This window comes from Coturnix japonica, chromosome 21, assembly GCF_001577835.2.
Source record: "Coturnix japonica isolate 7356 chromosome 21, Coturnix japonica 2.1, whole genome shotgun sequence".
Taxonomy (NCBI): Eukaryota; Metazoa; Chordata; class Aves; order Galliformes; family Phasianidae; genus Coturnix; species Coturnix japonica.
Genome location: NC_029536.1, coordinates 2,028,874 through 2,046,144, shown reverse-complemented (window position 1 = coordinate 2,046,144; position 17,271 = coordinate 2,028,874). Strand labels below are relative to the sequence as shown.

General features: G+C 47.2%; 1 protein-coding gene across 11 annotated transcripts in view; it reads right to left on the bottom strand.

Annotated features, from left to right (window-relative positions):
- ACAP3 (ArfGAP with coiled-coil, ankyrin repeat and PH domains 3) overlaps positions 1–17,271 on the bottom strand; it is a 73,284-nt gene that overhangs the window by 18,118 nt on the left and 37,895 nt on the right. For 9 of the 11 annotated variants that reach the window (XM_032448717.1, XM_032448716.1, XM_032448718.1 and 6 more), the window contains 9 exons: positions 15,526–15,583; positions 12,901–13,020; positions 12,332–12,385; positions 7,494–7,552; positions 5,501–5,684; positions 3,371–3,415; positions 2,840–2,935; positions 2,426–2,500; positions 1,967–1,978 (listed from right to left, as the gene is read on the bottom strand). In XM_032448717.1, coding sequence (XP_032304608.1) covers positions 1,967–1,978; positions 2,426–2,500; positions 2,840–2,935; positions 3,371–3,415; positions 5,501–5,684; positions 7,494–7,552; positions 12,332–12,385; positions 12,901–13,020; positions 15,526–15,583 — 703 coding nt within the window. The other 2 variants (XM_032448715.1, XM_032448719.1) reach the window with 2 other exon arrangements.

The following is a 17,271-nucleotide window of genomic DNA, read 5'->3' as shown; positions in this document are numbered from 1 at the left end:
GGAAGCAGCAAAGCTCTGCCGTTGGCTCCAGTCAAAGCAAGGAGCACCAGGCGAAGGAAGTCTGCCGACCTCTAGGGACCACCTGCCTGCCCCCTCCCCATGCCTCCCATTCACAGTCAATCAGCTTAGAGCAAGGGCTAATTACCATACAGCTGTCAGGGAGGCACAGAAGGGAGCGGGAGAAGCCAAGCAGCACAGAGCAAGGTTGACAGAAAGATGCTCAGCGAATGTCCCCTGACCTTAACAGCCTCATCTGCTCTCAGCAGGGTCTGTGCTTCCCCCAGCTCCAGGAAGCAGAGCCACCCCATGGCCAGCAATCCCACTCCTGCTCCCACAGAAATCTGGGTGGTGAAGCACCATATGGCCCCTGGTTTGTTATCTACCAGCTGGGCTAAATGAGGCAGAGAGCTCTGCTTTGGCACTCCTTTCCTTCCCAGGCAAACCAGCAACAGAAACACAATCGCTTCCTCCGTTTCTCTGGAGCAAGGAATTGGCACAAGCCTACAAAGGAACTGCTGTGCAGCATCATATTCTTCTGCTTCCATAGACCAGCCTGCCTATTAAACCTCATTCTCCATATAAAGAGTAAACTCGTATTTATGGTAGCCCATAAGGACGGATCCATCCTTTCCTCTTGCTGATTTTATTGGCACCCTTTTAGCACACGTGAGCATTATTTTCATATGCAGGGTGAGGCTGCAAATGGAGCTCTAAGGTTTTAGAGCTGGGAAGGCAGAGAGGGCAGCAGTTAAGATGACAGCTGGAAATGATAGCTGCTCTGGGAAGCTACACAGAAGGTGACAGATGCTCATGCAGGAAGAGGGGGAGGCATAAGAAAAAGCACCCGAATTCCAGTATCAAAGAAAACAGTTGAGATTCACACTGAGTTTCTTTCTGATAGGTATAAGGAGGAGAAAAGATGCTTCTCCCTGTGGTAAAGTACAACCAAATCTCCAAGTTCTTGCAGAGAGCAGAGGATATCCCTGGGTTGCCCAGGGCTGAGCATGAAGACACGCATTCAGACACGTGCTGTGCTCTCTATGGAGGTGGCGAGATGCTCACCAGACGTGGAGTGCCACATCCCTCTGCTGTGGGAGCAAATCAGAGCAGCCAAAAAGCAGCTTCATCACACTGCCAGGCAGGAAGCTTTAAAATCTAAATTGCAGTAGGGATGGTCAGTTCTCTTGCAAGCTTATGCACACGGGAAAAACAGCTCCATGCACATGCACCTTAGTGAAAAATAAGTGCTTGTTCTCCTTCTCAGAGCCTGACCCCTGATTTATTCCCTGCTAGTCCATCCAAAGCCACGCAGTGTAAAGAGATTAATCTGAAACGCATTGCACCAGAGAGACCTTCTGCAGTCCCCTGAATGAAGTCATCACTCCAGCAGCGTCCCCAAGGGGATGAAGAGTTCACAGATGGGTTTTCTCCTCCCTCAGAACACTTAACCACAGGGAGCACACGCACAGGATGATTCACAGGGGATGTCTGTCATTAGCTTTCAAATCCAGTTACGTTCCCATTTCATGCCTTATGACAGTTTGGAGAGAGCATTAGAAGGAAAATAAGGGGCACTCCGTTTTTGTCCTGTTGCAAAGTATTGATCCACAAAGTGCCTGCCAGATATGGATTCCTAAATGATTCCTGCTCAGGGCTTGGTTCACAAACATATCTCAGGGCTCTCTTGAGATTCCCTAATACTGTGCCACAGCGCATGGAGATGCTCTGATCTACTTTAGCTCTTATTCCACTATCAAGAGAACTGAGAAGAGCTCTGAGGAGAATTAAACGAAACTCATTTGAAACTGGGCTTTAAAATTACATCACCTGTATTTATATTACAGCCTTAAACCTGTTGCAAAGTTTCTTTTTTTTGCTTTCAAAGGAAGGATTTGGTAAATATCCAGAACAGCAAAGTGCTAATACAGAAAAAGGGAGGTATGAAAGAAGAAAATGTGGTACTTACCTGCAAGAGGGTCTGCAGGGACATCAGTAACACATGAAAGAAAAGGAAAATGGGAAAAAATATATAGTTATTTTCTACAAGGATTTTTGAGCATATTTGCTCATATTTACTTCATGATAAATCCTAGTAGCTCTCTAGTCATGGTGGTTCTTCCCAATTACAGCAGGTGGGAGCACACACAGCGAGTTAGCATGGCTCATGTCTATAAGTACCAAAGAAGTGCACCCACTAATTGGTTTGCTGGGTGATTTAATAAAGATTCTGGCCATCTCAGTGCCCAGCCCAGATATGCTGCTACAGCGCTCCTAACCATGGGGCACAGGGCTGTGATGGGGAACTGAACTGGACACATATGAGCATAAAAGTGTCAGAAGGGATGTGCTGGTATTGCAGCAGCTGGCATTCATAGTTCTTGCCAGACAATGCTTGCACACATCAAGCTGCAGCCCCAGAACTCACCCTTTGCTGTATCATCGCATGCTTATGCTCCATCTCTCTCTTCTCCACTGCAGAATCAATCACCAGCTGATCCAGCTAAAGTGGGGGAGAAAAACTCCAGGAGGTCACAAAGGAGAATTATGAGTTTATGAGTCCATCTCTACAGCAATGCTCAACAGCTACACTAACCCTCCCCAAATCTGTAAGCCCCCACAAGAGGAGGAAAGGGCCACAGGCTGTTTGGTTGGGCAATGGAAGTTATTGTGGCTCCTGGCTGCTACTCCATAGTGCAGCAGAGTGCATCCGCCATGCAGCTCAGCACGATGCTCTGTCCACTCCATGATTACCAAGTAGCTGAATGGGAACAAAGACATCCTTCCAGGGCAAAAGGGTGTAAAAGAGCAGATTGAAACAGACAGATTCTCTATCCCTCACCTCTGTGGCAAGCTTCTTCATATAGGGGTCCAGCTCATGGAGAAGACTGTAGCCCTGCTGGAAGAAGGTGTACTGGGCATGCATAAAGGACAGCATCTGGGGAGAGAAATAAAGGCAAGGTTGGAAGAGGACAGCATGAAGAGTTCTTATCCCTTATTTCCCACATAAAAAACATCCCTTTGATGCACAGCTCTAACACTCTCCTTTCCCAAACCAACTTATTCACTATGTGCCTCTCCCTTTTCTTCCTTCCTTACACACTGCCAGGTAACCCCTTGTCTTGAGCACAAAGCACTGAGAGCAGCATCCTTCACCCCTCAGTGTACCCTCTGGGTCAGGGCTGTGAAGTACTGCTCTGGGCCTTCATTCTCCCCTCTTGTTAGCATACCTGCAGCCCCCGAGCAGTCCCAGACAGACAGAACCTCCAGGGCAGACCGAGGAGTTGGTATGCTGACCCATGCAACCTGAAATGGAGAGGGCTGCCTTTCATTGAGTCACTGAGAGCAGCCATAGAAAACACAGAGCCCTTACCGCATCCAGTATTTCAAACTTCTTCTTGGCCTGCAGGACGTTGATCTGTGAAGGGATCAAGACAAGACTCTCAGCATCAGCAGCATTAAGCAGTCCAATATGGGGACTTAAGTAGGAACAACTTGTTGCAGTGCTCCTAGCAGCAAAACAGAGACTATTCAAGGACAGCACCAGAAAGAATGCCTTCTAAAAAGACAGCTCTGGTCAGTTCCAGGTGGAATAAAAAGGATAACAGCAGAGAAGTCTTCTGACCTATTGACTGAGATCTCTGCCAGATGTATGTTAGTACATAAGCTGACAACAGTGACTCTGAGTCCTGTTTGGCATCACGTGAAGGATGTGTTTGATCCATCAGGTCACTGGTTTGATTTCCCATTGTAGGCTGAGAGGAATGGATGCAGCGTCACAGGCTTTTTGAATAAGCATAGTGGAGCCAGTCATGAAACTGTACCTGCAGTGGGCCTATGTTCTCAGTGTACAGACCCTCTGCATGCTTTTCACAAAGAAAAATGCCCCAGAGATCCCTGTAGCCCCTTCACACTGAAGTAGCATCGGTTCAGGATGTTCTGGGCCATTGCCAATGCTCTTGGGCTCCTGGGGTGTGGAAGAAGAGGCCTGCTTCATAAAAGGAAAAACATCCTCGAGGTTTAAAAGCAAGAAATAAATAAATGTGAGAGGCTGAAAACTCACCTAATTCAGCACCATTTCAAAACTGAATATGCTTGTAGCTGCATAGCACCTTGCCCACAGACCCCACAAGATATACTGGTAAGCCTTAAAGTGCTGCAATTAGCACTAAAAACACTCTCAGCTGTAGCAGCAGGTTTCTATGGGGTTTCAGCTGTGTCACAGACAATATGATTCCATGGCAGACAGTCAATTCTAGTGTTAATAACTCATTTATGAATGCAGTATCAGGTTGCTCAAAAGCATTAGGCTTGCAGTAACTTCATTTTTGCTGTGAGCCAAGCCACTCCTTTCCCCATATATTTGAGCTGGGATTTGCAGCTGGCAATCTTGCTGCAATTTGGGTATAGTTTTAATTAACTAAAAGGAACTGCCCTTCAGTTGTATGGCCGTTCAGGATCAGGGAAAAGAATCTGACACAAATATACAAGAATACAGTTATAACTCTCTTTGCTATACCCTTAATTAAACACTAAAGGATGCCTGAGCAGCTTCACATCTATGCTTTTCAGAACTAATAGATTCAGACTGCTATTTTGCAGTGGGCCAACAGGGAAATTCCCCCAGTTTTGGATCAGTGCATTGAAGAAACTCTTCCTCTTTGTCAGTGGGAGAAATGGCATTTGACAGAGTTTACCAGAGCGTGACCTAAACAGCAAACACTGTTTCAATCATCCTGGATGCAAAGACTTGTAGTCCTAGACACGCATGACTTACACAGCAAGAGGAAAGCATTGCCTTTCCAGCTGCAAGCCACAGTATGTGACCTCAGGGAATACCCCGTGATCAGACAGAATATGTTGGCAGATGGTCTCCGTTTGGTGCTGCAGGAGTGACAGTGGAGCCACACATGGATCAATAAACACAGTTTGCTTCTTATGCCCGCTGCTCAGAAGGACAGACCTGATGTGAAGCCTATGGGTGATTCAAAGAAAAATCCTTCGCCCTTCTGGGTGCAGCAAATGAAATCTCCCACCAGGAAGAATTCCATCTAAGGAAGCATTTAATTTCTTATTGGAAAGTGGCTGAGATTTTCCTTCTTATTTTTCTCCCATAGGAGAACATATATGTATGCAGCCACGTCAGTGCAATGCAAAGACAAGTATATGTAAAAACTATGACAGCAGCTGAAGGCTTGGGTATTTATACCCTCATCCTGTGGCTATTTCAAGCAGACAGAAATAGGCTGGATTATAACAAAAGGCAGCTTAAAGAATCCCGGGACCTACTGCAATGTGATGGCACAGCTACACCAGGAACTGGAGCAAATTTGCTGCTTATGCACACCTACAAACCAATTCCAAGGACGCCCCAAGGACAAAGGGCAAAACGTTCCACAAATGGGCAAGGCAAAACACTGCTGAACTCCATCTGCTTCCTCTCACCCATCAACCTGGAGGGCAGATTTAACAACCTGCCTGTGATGGGGGAACAGACACCAACCTGCAACACGTAGTCAAGGGCCAGATGCCGAAAACACTTTCTGGTTATGGTCAGGGTTCCTGTTGCCTCCTCTACTTCATGGGGTTTGTGCCGAGGCGCCTGGGCGTTCTTCACCAGTGAAATCTCCATGTCTTCTCTCACCTTGTCAAACTGTTTCTTGGTTTCCTTGAACTTCCGGACGTCACTGAAACCCAAAGAAGTTGAGATGGTGGGAATCATCGTTACACCGCAGGCAGAATCCTGCTGATAACAGGGATGGAACCAGGTGCACTATGATGGCTCAGATCTTGCTCCAGATGTCCCTGGCATCCTAACCCACCCCACAAAGTGTCACTGTGTCCAGCTGGACTGGCTCCAGGCAAGCATTAAATTGGCTTCAGAGAAACTTGGCAAGGAAAGATGCCGGATCTTAAATAGTGCCTTCAAAGCCTTAAGGAAATCCTCCTTTTCACCTTACAACTAGGCACATTGATTTTTTGCAACAGGAAATACCTGATTCACACTATTTTCTATGCCTTCTTTCAATTTTCTATGCTTTATTTGTGCCCCACAAGTCATGAATGATGTTGAACAGATGCAGAGCTTACCTCTACTTTCAACCCACGGGAGTTCTACTTAACTCAATGACAAATTGCTATAATAACTTAACAAAGCAGTTGAAAACTGCTGGAATATAAGTAGCACTCACCTATTCTTTGCCCTAGGGCAGATGAAGATGGGCATGACAACAGCCAGTGACAGCTGAACTCAGCCCCATGGCAATCTATTTGAAACTGCATGCATTGACATATGGATCAACTTAAGGTCAACTTAAACTACAGCTTCCTCACCTGTGCATATTCCCAGTAGGAAGGAGCAGGAGTTTGGAGGCATGAGATGATGTAGGGAATTTCCAGCTAGTCCTCCTAAATCAGGCTACAGCAGCAAGACTGCAGCCATAGCTAATAAAAGCTTCCTATTCAGCAAGGTTGGCAGCCCAGCAATGTGCTGAGGCACTTACAGAGCACCTGGGTACTGACAGGGCAAGCTGGATTTTACCACCCAGCAGAGACCTTCAGGGCTTAAAGATGCAGAAGGCAGGCTAGGGGCTGAATATTGCCCTCACATATATATATGTATCACCATGCAAGGGAATAGTTTACATTTGTTCTTTATTCCCATCTGCAAAATGGTCTCAAAATATCCCCAGTCCAGGGCAGAAGCAATGCAAAGATTCACCCAACAGGGACTGCACGTGCAGAGGCTGAGCAACGTGAAGGTGAACAGTAAATTGCAAAGATGCTAAAAGGATGACAGAGCCAAAGTGAAGGTGAAATTCCCTTTCCCGCTGCCAGCTTTAAGCAGATTAAATCTGAACTCATCAGAGAAATGATTATAGAGAAAGTGGGGGTAGGGTGAGTGCCAGGCAGGAGGCTGGGGAATGGGGGGGGGTCAGCTGGGGCCCCCTACACCGAATCACACAGCTGCTGAGGGATTCAGTCATTGGTTCCCTTGGTAACCAGCTCATGCTTAGCTGGAGGCCTGGGATGCCTCTGACCTACATTCAGCTGATTTGGGATCCCACGCTGCACGTGGTACCTGCCCCAGGGAAAAAAGATGCACTTGGAGGATGCTGTTAATGCAGAGATAGCAGAGAGAGACTGCTGAGACTTCATCACAGCTACAGACTGTCCTCATCCAACTGGCTTCCTGGGCCACTTCAGCCCTGGGTGACTGAGCACACCATGCAGGGAGCCAAGAATACACTCATTTGGATGGGTCTTGAAGTTATTGGGCATGGAAATCTGGAATGACTAAAATGGACTTTGAGATGCTGCTCTGATCTGGAATTAAGTCTTGTGTCCAGCAACAGCCATCACAGACAGATCCCTTATTCTGCCTTCAATGTTTCTTCTGCCCCAAGTAAAGCTTTCAGTAGTTGTATGGAGGGTTGCAGTGCTATTTCCAGTGGAAGCTAAAGAAGCTGAAAACCAAACTGATAAGAAATACTCACTCTTTCACAAAGTTATGCAGCTGCTGCCGAACAGACCTCTGAGCCTGGTCAAACAGGATCTGAAAGAAAAGAATATCAAATACGTTTGTAACGTGGAAGCATCTAGGAGTTAGCAAACAGATGCCATCCAGGACCTTAACATTATTCCAAGGCTTGGTCATGCCCACTGCTCAATTGTTATGCAGTGGATAATGACTTTTCTTGCCCTGTGGCTGCAGTAGTCCCTTATGAGTGCAGAGCTCCTGCACTGCAGCTCTCAAAGCATATAAGACCTGAGCCACCAACCTACTTTCTTAAAGGATCAACCACCTTCATAGTCAATTTTGAACCATCTCTCTCCAGAGCCTCAAATTGCTCATTTTGCCAGAGGAGGGCACTGTCACCTCAACACCACAGTATCCTGGGAAGTAGAAGCATGGTCTGAAGGCCCATCAGACCCACATGCTGATGAACATATGTCCAAGAAAGGTGGCATAAAGGGTTAGTTCCTACAGATCTTAAAAAACATTGCACTCCTGTCTATCTATCACAAAAAATACAGGGCCATTTCTCTACATCCTCTGCTTATCCCATCCCCAGCCCTCCCCACCTTAGGGATGAGCTGGCTCAGCTCCCTTCCATCCATCCATCTGGTGGGCACAATTACACACAACTCCATTCCAGACATGGCTTGGGATGCAAAGGATCTTGGATAATTGGGACCAGATGGAAACAGGCTCCCAGACCACACAGCTGCTGCAGCAGGGAGGGCACCTCATCCTGGGGTTACACAGAGAAGCCTTTAGCCAGGCAGCAGCTAGCAAGAGTGGCCCATGAGCAATGGATAGGGACCCCATCTCATCCAGGAGTGCAAGACCCAGGCACTGGCCCAAGCCTTAACGAAGCCCTGAAACATCAGTGCTGGAGTCTGGCATCACTGCAGCTGTTTGGCACATGTAGCCTTGGCTCGTTTGCTCCAACTTCACATTGTGTCCCGGGCAGCCAGTTGAATCTAGATCACACAACGATAATTGGGCCTTTCCTCCTGAAAGGAGAAACAGCATTTCCCAATCCAATCCAGCATCTGGCCTTGCTTTCTCTCCTTAAATGACCACAGCCCTTTCAGCAGAGGTTGCCTGAGCCACAGCAATGAGTTTGCTCTTTTTCCTTTCTCTTTGAGGCAAGTTTAAGATTCCCATTGGGAGCTTTTAAAGCAGGTTCTAATGAAACCCCACCCATCACTGGTGTGGTGCAGGTGAGCGTTTTAAAGTACATCTGATACATCTGCATCAGAACAGAACTATACATATAAGGAAAAAAAGACATGTATAACCATATACTGTTCTGCTCATGGTCCTGCTCCTATTACTCCTACTCTAAGGCCCACACCACAGCCATGGTGACCCCCATCCCAGTCTTCTCATGGTGACAGCTTTGGGCAGGGGCTGACAGGTGGGTGATGAGAGGACACCAGGTAACAAATATACCCTTCCTGCCAGCAGCATCTCTGCTCAGTAACATTGATATCCACATTACTCTTTATTACTTCTATTCTTCCCATCTAATTTCCAATGCAAAATAAATGCAGTTTTAAGACCCAGAATTTCAACTATAAAATCATTCTTTGGCTTATTCTCTTTTCCCAGACATACTTGGAACAAATCATTTGGGATAAGATTTTCCAGACCAAATATCACCCCACCCTTTCTCTGCTTCCACCAAGACATGGGAAGTCCAGTCTATGACTCACACACATCTGTGTTGAGGAGGGTCAGCATGAAGGAGAGGAGTTAATACAGCTTCTATTCCCATCTGGTTGGGCTGTGTAGCTTGACCCTACCTCTCTTAAGTGATGGCACAGCAGATAAATGCCACCCATAGGCAGAGCTCCACCTGAGATGCATCTGGAATGCAAGCCAACAACACTACTTTGATTACAGCTTTGGGACATTAACAAATCACTTCAGATGATGGGATTTTTGTTCCTGTCCCTCACATATAATCAAAGCTGCTTCTCCCTTCCTTGAAAATAAAAGCAGATTTCTTAAGATATTGTAGAAATGCCCCCAAAATCTGAAACCTGGGATCCAGCACTGGTATCAAACCTCAAGTGGTAGCAGCTCATCCAAGCCTAATGTAATGTCATCGCACTAGACATGAAGGCAGCAACTGGGGACAGCAGGCAGCTTGGAAGCACTGCTCTCATCCATCCCTGAACTCCACCACTGTCCTCCACCCATGACATCTGCCATCTGCCCCACTGACTCATCGCAGCTTGGGTGGCTTTTCTTCTTGTCAGCAGGAAATGCTTCCTGGCTCACTCAGCACAGCCAAACCTCCCCTGCAAGCTGCTCCAGCTCCTGCTAGAGGACCCTCAGTGTAGCTGCAGTGATCTGTAGCAGACAGGGAAGGCTTGGTGGAGCTCACAGTGATGCCTGGAGGCACAATGGTGAGAGCAATGTTCACAAGCTGGAAAATACCTGGTGCTGCTGACGATGCTCTAAGGGGGCTCAGACAGAGCAACCTTATCTCAGCAGCACTTTCACCCTCATCTTCTTGCTTTCCTTATCTTTCTGATTAGACAGAGAGAAGGAACTGCATGGGAAAGAGCATAAAAAAGTGCAGATAAGGATGTCAGAAAGGAAACGTGTAGGCAGAGTGGCGGATAAACTAAAGGGGGACTTTGTATTTGGGAGCTGCTTGGGGATTTTGATTTCTATTGATTGTCTCTATGGATTGATTTTTGTTGATGGTTTCCTCCTAATGACTTTCCCACCTTATTTTTACCAGCTCTAGCAGCCCTAGATAGCCAGCCTGTAGCCCCTTCCCCACACACAGATACCATCTCCTACACTGTTAATACAGCAGTGGGCCATGTAAGTACAGTTAGTCACATAACTGCGTGCCTTTGGGATTAATACTGCTATGGAATGTGAAATAGCAACACAAAATGCTTTGAGATACTTCTGTGAAGTCTTGAAATGGCCCAAGATGGTTCATGGAACAAAACAGCTTTTGTGAATGAAAATGTCACCGGGACTGTCCCTTTCAGAAGGCTCTTTCCATGTCTGCTCTTGGCACTGATTCCTTCAGTAAATCTTTCTCACTGGTTCTGGTGACTCAAGCCTTTCCCCTGGGCTTGAGTTGCTGTTAGGAATTCCCTGGGTCAAGTTAGTCCAAAGGAATCCAGAGAACATCCCTCCCTTCTCCACAGGCTGCAGAGGGCTGCCTTAAGTACAAAGGACTCAGCAAAAAACAAAGAGAAGAAACCAACGGCATCAGTGGAAACCCAAGTTCCTGAAATAGTAAAGAATTCTTCCAGTGTAAATATCCAGGTGACCCTCGGGAAGGAAATGTGCCCCAAAGAGGAAGGCAGAGCAATACCCAGAGAGAGCTGCCAGAGTTCCTTCCTGCCCCCAAGTGCTTTCATCCCAAGCATGTGAATAGGAAGTCTTCCCATCTCTCCAGCTCACAGCCCCCTGCACCTTACTCCACGTAGTAATAATAATAAACACTCCAATGCCATCCCACTTCACAACTAATTTCGCCTCCCCATGCAATGGAAAGAACAGCAGCAGTCAGCACTGCAGTGAACTCCAACCTCACCTGAAGTTTTGGGAGCAAAAAGACCCACTTCAAGTCTATGAGTTTTACTCTTGGATTTTGCTGAACTAGAAGCTGGATATCTCCTGGCCGAGTGCTCCAGCAATAAAGTTATAGAACAAGCTTTTTCAACCGCTTTTTTTGGGACATTTTCCCTTCTTTTTAACTTGTTCCAGTTGTACATACTGTCCTGGATGAAAGCCTAGATTAAGCACTGACAACTGCTTCAGAGCTGAGCTCCTCAGACATGAATGAGCCAAGATACACATCCACACACACGCAAGCACACACACAAAGGAGATGGCAGAAAGCACTAAAAATAACTCCACTAATTGAACAGCCATCGTCTGAGAGGGCGGAAGATGCAGCAGTCACTCTAAAGCCATTTCCTGGAGAAGGACTGACACTGCTGTGGAGTCAGTGAAGAAGGATGCTCTCCACAGGCCATGGGCAGAGAGGATTTCAGCACGTTTTCTCTTATGCATGCAGCTGGTGATAGCTTCTGGGTCACTTCTAATGGGAACTCACCCCTGTAGACAAGGGTGAGGTGCATGGGAAGAGTTACACCACCTCAGCTGGGAATTTGGCAGCCCTGGGAAGGGTCCTTCTGCTTATGAGTTGGCTGAGGAAAGAGCAATCCCACAAGTGCCACTTTTGGCAGAGAGCAGGGATCCAGGGGAAGCTGCACAGCTGGCGTGGGGAGCCTACAGCCAACAACGCAGCTGTGATGTGATCCCTGGGAACGGAGGAGTAACTCCTGGGGCCTCATGTCCTCGTTGGCAGAAAGGACACATTGTTAGAGGGAAATTCAGCAGCATCAGAGAATCAGGGTTTGATGTTCTCTGCGTGGACAAGAGCACATATTTTGCTGATGCTCCCAAATACTGATGATTCTAGGAGAGCTGCACCTCTTTTCCCTGTCTTTTTTCACCAGAAGACCATTTTCCCACCTGCTTCCTGAAATAATCACGCAGATTTGAGGCAGCTTCTTTTCCAGCTGCACATGGTTAACTTGTGTCCCAAATGCAAGCATCATGCCTAATGCACTGCGACAGGGCCAGCGTGGTACAGAAGTGGGTCAATCCAGTGCTGACACCCCAGAGCTTCCTCCACTTTAAAGCATTTGTGTTTCATAGCTGAGTTCTAACTGAGTTCCAGACTTCAAAATTGTGATTCTGGCATGGAGCCACCGTGGATGAAACACCTCCCACTTCTATAAGGTTTACAGATGTTGTGACTGGATGTTTGGGACTTACCATGTGATAGTTGATCATTTCCTGCAGGCTGTCCCCAAATTTGTCCAGGCACTCCTGCAAAAGAAAAGGTAAAAGAAAACTAGCAGCGAATAGAAGCAGCTGCCCTTCATCCCCAAGGGCTCAAGGGTCTAAGAGGGGACTCTTGTTATGACACTGAAGGGCCACTCCATCACTTGGCAAGAAGATATTCAACAAACATCAATCACATCTGGGATGGAAGTCCCAGGCTCCCCATCCTTTCCAGGTTAGTGCTGGAATCACCATGCCAGCTGTTTCTTCTGCAGGCTGCTTACCCGTGCTTCCTAAATAACTGATGCTCACTGACCTAGATTGCAGTAACCTTGCCAGCACTGTGGCTTCTTAAAAGTGCAGTTCTCCCTGCAGACGATGAAGCTGGCTGTGATCTTTCAACACCGCATTACTGCACAGTCTCTATATTCCTCCAAATAGAAAATCTTATGCTAAAGAGATATTTAAGCAGGAAAAAGAGGACTTGGACATACAGTCCACGCACAGCACCAGGAAGCCTACCATTCCCCAGCCCTCATCCACCTTGCAAGATGACTTACCGAAATCATTTCATCTTTCTTGCACTGTTGTGACAAGTCCCTGACTCCGCTGACAAAGTGCTTGTTTGTGGTGATGTAGGCTTTGCCTGCTTCAATCATCCCACTGCATAGCTTCACCAGCTGCACAAGGAGAGAGAAGACAGATAGGCAGCTGATCATACTGAACTGAAATGCAACCGGGCTGGTTTTAATGTGCCATCACAGCAAAAGACCTTCAGGACAGGAGGCTAAATGAGCAACCATGGCTGCACTGGGCAGGTTGAGGGATGAATACCTCACTTCTCAGGGCACGTCATGCTGTCAGCACTTATCCCTTAGGATGAATAACTGCAGGTTCACCCCTGGGGACAGGTGAACCAGAGCAGCCCATCTTCTCCTGTGAGTTTCCACTGTTCATCAGATGCTTAGGCATCAGGTCTGCACGTTCCTCATGTGCATGTTTAAACACACCATCCCCACCAGCAGCCTTGTTGCAACTCTAGGGGAGCTCCCTGCATCTTGCAGCCTCCTAATTTGGGAATAGCTTTGCTGCATCATAGGCATTCATCTCTAGAGATCCCTTATTAACTTCTGATAACTTAACAGCTGCTGGGAGCATTCCCAGACTTCCCATCCACAACAAACTGCCTTCATGTGCCTGGAATTGGCTGTGAAGACAGCAACATCCTGGCCCTAAGTATGTCTCCTTTCACCCAAAGCCCCTTGCAAAAAGGTCGAGTGAAACAACACAAATCCATAAACCAAAGACCCAAGAGATCACAGAGCACTTTTAAATATATATATATATATATATATATATATATATATATATATATATGTTTTAGGCTTTTTAACAGAGTGAAACACTGCTGCTGACAATGAACTATGCTTGAAAGTGAAGTTTTCCACTCTCAAAATCCAGGAGCTTTTTAAGGATACTGATCTTACTAACAATAAATGGCTTTACAAATCTACCCACCTTCCAGCCTCACCTACAGGTGATGGGGAGCTCTCAAGACTGGCTTGCTGTCAGAGCCCCCATCCCGAAGCAGCTTGCACTGATCTGTGCTCTGTTAGTGCAGCCATCAGCTCTGGGCTCCGTGCAGAGCCATGCTCTGTACACATGTATTACAGAACAGTCTTGCTTGCCTCTGTCTGCAGTATTGTAGTACAGCAATATATAAATATACATGCAGTCACACACGGTGTATCAGTGTATACACTGTATGTACAGTCCTCACTTTTTCACGCTCACCTCCTCCCCTGTCCACACAATCAGCAGCACTGGGAGCCAGCAGAGAAGGAGAGCAAATAGATGCAGCTCCTGTCACATCTGGAGCCCAGATGGACAACAAGGGTTTGGACAGATCCTCTGGAAAGGAAACAGCCTATTCTGCAACGTGGCGGTTTCTAGCAAACATTCCTCTCTGCAAACACTTGTGGCCAAGGCTGTCTCACAAGTAGCTGAAGGCCACTCAGCACAAGCACACTTTGAAATCACATTTTCTACTTCTTGACAAACATCAGAGAGCTCAGACACCATTGGTAGGAAGCGTGTCTGTGACAGCTGGAGGAAAACCTGAGGTCATTCTGCACTACCAGGATATCACCATAACTGCTGCCAGTAGAAGAACAAGATTGCATACATCTGTTGCTTTACTGCAGTCCTCACCCAAAGGAGCTCAAATCACTTTGCAATAAAGTACTGAACAACCCAAAGCTGAAAGCTCTGTGCAGTTCCTGTACTTGCAGCCTCCCCTGCTTCCCCCAGGCTCGTCCCTTGGCACACCAAGCTGTCTAACTTCAGGAGCACTGACAGCAGCAGTGCTTCAATCAGAGCAAGCTGTGCCCCATGCTTCATCTTGTTCATAGAGGAAGACAGACAACTTTAATCCCTCTGCAGCTTTCCCCAGTGAGACTCGTTAGCTTGTTCAGGTGTTCATTTCTAGCAGCTTGAACACCGAACAGGTTTTGCAGGGCACAGGTTTGCCTAAAGCTGACTTCAGCAGAGCCATTTTTTCATCAGACATAGGGCTTTTCTTCCTTGCTTGCTTTGCCAGCAGCTCTTCTGGCTCCTCCTCTTCACTTCTCTGTTCCCATTGAGAAACAACTTGGCTGATGTCTCAGACTTCAGGAGGAGTGCGGGTGGAGGAGGCGCCTTCGAGCATAAAGCTTCTGACTCAGACCCAAGCCACCTCAGCACTCCCACACCACCGTACCTCCATCCTTCACAAAGCCTCAGAGGCAATGGACACCCCTTGCCCACCTCCACGCAGCATCCAGCTGTATGAGAGCTCCTCATGTCACAGTTGAGATGGTAGAGAGAGGAAAAGGACAGCACTGCAATACCTCACCACAGCTGGAAGGCAGCCTCCTGAGATCCAGGAGCAGATAAGAAGACCACTGAGCAGCGTTATGAGCCCAAGTCCCCCTGACCCAACTATTTTGGGTATTGCAAAGGAGCCCTGACAGGTGCCTGTCAGTAGAGGGAGACATGGTCCTATAGACAAGCCCAGTGCATTATACACCAATTGACTGGCAGCCTGTGATGGGCCCCTGCCCCTCTGCTGTTAGAGGAGGCTGGCAGGCCATATTCCTCAGCAAGAAGCCATCAGTCTCTCTTCCAACCAAAATGCTCCATCTTACCTTGTCAAGCTTTGCTTCTATCTCCACCACATCTGTTTCCACTTCATCGATGGTTGCCCTGAAATGAGAACAGCAAAGTCGTAATTAATTGGCTGCTTAAGATGATTGAGAAGTCCCAGGAAAGCAAAGATCTGAGAGACTACAGTATGTGTGCTATTGGGGGACAGGAAGGAAGGCTTCATTCTGCTCCCTGTGTAAGCTCAGGTATTACCTTTAAGAGGAGGAATCCCACCTGATCAGGAATGAATTCCATAGGGCTGACAAAAGGGATGGAAATTAAGCTATCCTCCATCAGTGTCATGGAGGCATCCAGCTGTACTTTGACACAGAGCAAACTCAGGCAGTGGCCTTGTTCTGACCCTGCAGGCTCTGTTAATGGGTGGCACATACTGAGTGCTGCACACACCTCAGCCAACCAGTCACAAACTGTGTGCTTCCCCACCACCAAAACTGATTTCTTAAGCTGTAATTGTGCCTGAAGTGCAGCCACGCAGTGAGTGATGTCCTCTGAGCCTCAGGAGCCACCACTCAAACAGAAACACATCTCGGTCCTTAATTCTCCCCCACGCACGTGGCCCTTTGGTTGCATACAGACAAATCTGCTCCGCAATTATTGGATCTGTTTTCTCTCCATGTCAGCAGACAGATGTGACAGTAAGAGGCCAGTGGGATCCAGCTGCAAAGGTCACCAGGCCTCCCTCACTAAATGAAATAGCAACATGACATCAGCCATTTGCAAGAGGCATTCCCAGACCCAGCCATGCGGAGTGGAATGACTTACTTCAAGGCCAGCATCCAGCAGTGCACGTTGCAAACTTGAGAGCCTCCTCCTGCAGAGCAGCTCGCTGCTGTCCTCTGCATGTACAGCTCATCCTTTAACCACACACCTGGCAATGTGGTAAGCCTCACACCATCCCTATGCACCGAGGATATACAAGCTAAATTCCACTGCAAACAGCTTCTTATGTCTGCGGGCTCGTAATTTAAAATGTTGGTTCCTGAAATATTACACTCGGGCTTTAAAAATAATCCAGCACTGAACAGTTGCCAGGTGAAAGAACGGGTAGGGGAGAGATGTGATATAGAGCCACAGGAATCAATATTCCTATCACAGCAAAAGGGAAGGATGCTCACAAACCAAAGGAGAGGACCTGACCCCCAACACTCATCTGTACTGAGAACCAGGACAGAGCAGGTGAGACAACACAACCTGAGCTCACCACCCTCCATCAGTAGGACTGCAGACCAAGCCCCTGGTGATTCATTATGCAACTACAGCCTCCCTTGTGCCCTCACTGTGCCCAAGGCTCTGGCCACAATCAATCTGCTACCAGCTCTTTGAAAACACAGCCAAAAAAGAAGCTTCTTCCTCTCTGATAATGCAGCAGCACTCGAGCTTTATTGCAGCACATATGGCTGCCCTATAGGAATGGCAGCCTGGCTGTGCCAGGGGCAAAGCTTTTGAAAGAAATGGAATAATTAAAGAGCTTGCTTTCAGGCTATTTTATTTCCCCCTCCTCTTTCAGCTATTTTTGTTCTCTGGGTTTGAAAGTCGTGTGCCTCCATGCATCGCCCTCTTACTGCCAGATTCAATTTTTCCACTTGGTTTCTTCTTGCTTCTTATAGCTGGACATAATAACCAGCTAAAAAAAAGAGAGAGACAGTATTTCTGGGGCTGCTTTTCTTTCCAGGAAAGCAACAGCAGCCGTTGCTTAATCTGCCGACATCAGCTAGAAGCTAATATAG